We start from the raw sequence: 5,000 nt of genomic DNA on the forward strand, positions 1-5,000 counted from the left end.
TGGTTAAAGGGCAAAGGTGAGGAGCGTCTGATGTTTGAGTCAATAATGTTTTATCAGAAAAGTCCACAAACGTCTGGATCTTTGGTCCTGCACCAGGTTCTTCCTCGCCTCAGTTTTGGTTCCAAGTCCAAGTGTTGTTGTTTTTTTCCAGTTGGTGAAGTTTTTCTGAACGTTTGTGTTGAAGCTTCAGACAAAACGCAACAAAAATAAAACGTCACACAGAAAATCTTCGTTCTGTAAATTTGAGCTGATTTCAACCAGAACTGACTAAATTATTGGCCTGAGAAATGATTTTACGACTCTCTGGATTTGTTCAAGCTCACTCGGTCTGGACCTGGACTAAAGCACAGGGTTCCCACGCTCATGGAAGTCCTGGAAAAGTCCTGGAATGTTAGTGTGTGTTTAGTGTTTCTGTTTTGTTCTGATTCTTTGTGAACGTCTTTAGTTTAAACAGACGACAGTAAACTCACCGAGGATTTAAAATGTTCAAAAACTATCATCTCAAACCAGAAGGAGAGAGGAAAGATTTAACGTTTCAGATTTACACTCAAACTCTGATCTGTTCTACACATGGAGGTGCTGGAAAGTCCTGGAAAATTCACTTTAGTCATGAAAAAGTCATGGAAAAGTTTGGAAATGTCAGTGAAAAAGAAGCGGAACTCTGAACCAGGACTGGACCAGGACTGATTTGGGTCTGGAGCGGGTCTGGAGCGGGTCTGGAGCGGGTCTGGACCGGGTCTGGACCGGGTCTGGAGCAGGACTAAATCAGGTCTGTGTTATCGGTGTTTATCAGAGTGAGACTCGTCTAAAGTCCAGTCGTGTTGAAATCTGAAATCAGGTCAAATTCCTCTGAGCCCAGGGGCTTTAATACTTTAAAAACTCTAAATACTCCACCCACTGCAAGTACTTTCACCAACTGCAAGTACTTTGAGGGAGCGCGGTACTTTGAGGGAGCGCGGTACTTTGAGGGAGCGCGGTACTTTGAGGGAGCGCGGTACTTTGAGGGAGCGCGGTACTTTGAGGGAGCGCGGTACTTTGAGGGAGCGCAGTACTTTGAGGGAGCGCAGTACTTTGAGGGAGCGCAGTACTTTGATGCTCTGTACACATACTTGTTGTCGGTGTCGGTGACTTGTGGACGAGGCCTCAGTGTTTCTGTTGTTGGTTTTTCTTTAGCTCCAACTGGTGGTTTAAAAACTGAAGTGTCTCCTGCAGAAGGACACAGACGGAGACACAGACGGAGACACAGACGGAGACACAGACGGAGACACAGAGACAGACACACAGACGGAGACACAGAGACGGAGACACAGAGACGGAGACAGAGACACACAGAGACGGAGACAGAGACACACAGAGACGGAGACACAGACACACAGAGACGGAGACACAGACACACAGAGACGGAGACACAGACACACAGAGACGGAGACACAGACACACAGACACAGAGACACAGAGACACACAGACGGAGACACAGACACAGACAGAGACGGAGACACAGAGACGGAGACACAGAGACGGAGACACAGAGACGGAGACACAGAGACAGAGAGACACAGAGACGGAGACACACAGACACACAGAGACGGAGACACAGACACAGACACAGAGAGACACACAGACACAGAGACACAGACACACAGAGACACAGACACACAGAGACACAGACACAGATGGAGACACAGACGGAGACACAGACGGAGACAGACGGAGACACAGACAGGGACAGGGACAGAACTGGTCTGTGACTCTGAGATCATCACATGACAGAAGAAGAAACACAGACTCATAAAAACAAGTCTCAGTCTGTTGGACATAAAGTCAAAGACAAAAACACAAAACACGACGAGAAAAACTGAGAAAATCTAAGTCAAATCCTCTCGGCGACCGTGTTCCTGCAGTAGTAGTATTTGTAGTATTTGTAGTATTTGCAGTATTTGCAGTAGTAGTAGTAGTACTTTGTGTATTTTTCAGGATGGGGGCGACGGTGTTCGTGCAGTAGTAGTGTTTGCAGTAGTAGTAGTAGTACTTTGTGTATTTTTCAGGATGGGGGCGACAGTGTTCGTGCAGTAGTAATGTTTGCAGTAGTATTTGCAGTAGTAGTAGTAGTACTTTGTGTATTTTTCAGGATGGGGGCGACGGTGTTCGTGCAGTAGTAGTGTTTGCAGTAGTATTTGCAGTAGTAGTAGTAGTACTTTGTGTATTTTTCAGGATGGGGGCGACGGTGTTCGTGCAGTAGTAATGTTTGCAGTAGTATTTGCAGTAGTAGTAGTAGTAGTACTTTGTGTATTTTTCAGGATGGGGGCGACGGTGTTCGTGCAGTAGTAGTGTTTGCAGTAGTATTTGCAGTAGTAGTAGTAGTACTTTGTGTATTTTTCAGGATGGGGGCGACGGTGTTCGTGCAGTAGTATTTGCAGTAGTAGTAGTAGTACTTTGTGTATTTTTCAGGATGGGGGCGACGGTGTTCGTGCAGTAGTAGTTTTTGCAGTAGTAGTAGTAGTACTTTGTGTATTTTTCAGGATGGGGGCGACGGTGTTCGTGCAGTAGTATTTGCAGTAGTAGTAGTAGTACTTTGTGTATTTTTCAGGATGGGGGCGACGGTGTTCGTGCAGTAGTAGTGTTTGCAGTAGTATTTGCAGTAGTAGTAGTAGTACTTTGTGTATTTTTCAGGATGGGGGCGACGGTGTTCGTGCAGTAGTAGTGTTTGCTGTAGTATTTGCAGTAGTAGTAGTAGTACTTTGTGTATTTTTCAGGATGGGGGCGACGGTGTTCGTGCAGCCTCTGGACCTGGTGAAGAACAGGATGCAGTTGGCCGGACAAGGAACCAAAGCCCGAGAATATAAAACCAGCTTCCACTGTCTCCTCTCCATCCTCAAGAACGAGGGGGTCAGAGGGGTCTACACCGGGTAAGACACGGGGTCAGAGGGTCAGAGGGGTCAGAGGGGTCACCCGGGTAAGACGAGGGGTCAGAGGGGTCAGAGGGGTCTACACCGGGTAAGACACGGGGTCAGAGGGGTCTACACCGGGTAAGACACGGGGTCAGAGGGGTCAGAGGGGTCAGAGGGGTCTACACCGGGTAAGACACGGGGTCAGAGGGGTCAGAGGGGTCTACACCGGGTAAGACACGGGGTCAGAGGGGTCAGGGGTCAGAGGGGTCAGAGGGGTCTACACCGGGTAAGACGGGGTCAGAGGGGTCTACACGGGGTCAGAGGGGTCTACACGGGGTCAGAGGGGTCTACACGGGGTAAGGGTCACACGGGGTCAGGGGTCAGGGGTCTACACCGGGTAAGACACGGGGAGGGTCAGAGGGGTCACACCGGGTCAGAGGGGTCAGAGGGGTGACGAGGCCCCGCCCCCCTCCCCCGTACGCTGTCCTGGTTTTGACAAACACAAATCTGGTCACACTGACCTGTATTCACCTGAGTCATGTCTTTTAATCCAACACAAGTTGAACCACATCAGCGACACAAGAGCTGGAGTTTTATCTTCACTTAGTTTATGTAAATTAGTGATGTGGTTTTAAGTTTTGTTTCTGTGAGATTTGAACAAAACTGAATTAAACACATTATAATGTCAAACAGCTGATGTGGATCTAGAGTCGTTATGTTTATATGTCGTAAAGTTGAGTTTATTGATGCAGATTAGTGCAGATAGAAATAATAATGATGATAATTTTAATAGAAAAACGTTAATGATTAATCGATAATCGATCGTTAATTCTTCCGACGATCGAGTAAGAACATTTCATCTAAAGCCCGTCTCTACTGTGAAATAAATATAATGAAATATTAAGGACGTAACAAGAACTGAAATATTGTGATATCGTATCGTCAAAAGTCTCACAATAATATCGATAATATATAATCAAATATTTGTTTAAGTTCAGGTTTTACACAAGTTACAGTTTATAAACATCAGAACTACATTTCCCATGATTCACTTCAGCGCAGACGACATGAACAAACATGTTTGGACTTGAATTTTTAGGATTATGACGGAAATAATTCACACCAAAATCATGTCGGGATTTTAAAAACAAAAAAGTGTCACATCTACATTCAAAATATCTAAATATTAAAATATCTAAATATCTAAATATTAAAATATCTAAATATCAGCCTCTGCAAAATGTCACAGTAAATATTGAACCCAGAGATTTGGATCCATGTTAAATATAAAACCACAGAAACACTGCAGCCGGTTCTGGTCTGGTTCTGGTCTGGTTCTGGTCTCTGAGCCGGTTCTGAGCCGGTTCTGGTCTGGTTCTGAGCCGGGTCTGGTCTGGTTCTGGTCTGTCGTCAGGCTGTCGGCGGGGCTGCTCAGACAGGCCACCTACACGACCACACGTCTCGGCATCTACACCATCCTCTTCGAGAAGATGACCTCCTCCGACGGACGCCCACCAAACTTCTTCATCAAGGTCTGACAACGCACCTGACACACACACACAGCACCTGACACACACACACACACCACACCTGACACACACACACAGCACCTGACACACACACACACACACACACGCACTGACACACACACACACAGCACACACAGCACCTGACACACACACACAGCACCTGACACACACACACACAGCACCTGACACACACACACACAGCACCTGACACACACACACACAGCACACACACACTGACACACACACACACAGCACCTGACACACACACACACAGCACCTGACACAGCACCTGACACACACACACACAGCACCTGACACACACACACACACACACACTGACACACTGACACACACACACACAGCACCTGACACACACACACACACAGCCCCTGACACACACACACACAGCACCTGACACACACACACACAGCACCTGACACACACACACACACACCTGACACACACACACACAGCACCTGACACACACACACACACACAGCACCTGACACACACACAGACACACACACAGCACCATGACACACACACACACACAGCACTGACACACACACACACACACACACA

General features: G+C 47.1%; 1 protein-coding gene across 1 annotated transcript in view; it reads left to right on the plus strand.

Moving 5' to 3' along the window:
- slc25a11 (solute carrier family 25 member 11) overlaps positions 1–5,000 on the plus strand; it is a 14,200-nt gene that overhangs the window by 1,677 nt on the left and 7,523 nt on the right. Inside the window, exons 2-3 of the mRNA XM_055150050.1 lie at positions 2,755–2,907; positions 4,304–4,421. Of these exons, the coding sequence (XP_055006025.1) occupies positions 2,755–2,907; positions 4,304–4,421 (271 nt within the window). The remainder of the gene's footprint in view (positions 1–2,754; positions 2,908–4,303; positions 4,422–5,000) is intronic.

This window comes from Boleophthalmus pectinirostris, unplaced genomic scaffold, assembly GCF_026225935.1.
Source record: "Boleophthalmus pectinirostris isolate CB_2022bp ecotype Guang Dong unplaced genomic scaffold, ASM2622593v1 HiC_scaffold_14, whole genome shotgun sequence".
Lineage (NCBI taxonomy): Eukaryota > Metazoa > Chordata > Actinopteri > Gobiiformes > Gobiidae > Boleophthalmus > Boleophthalmus pectinirostris.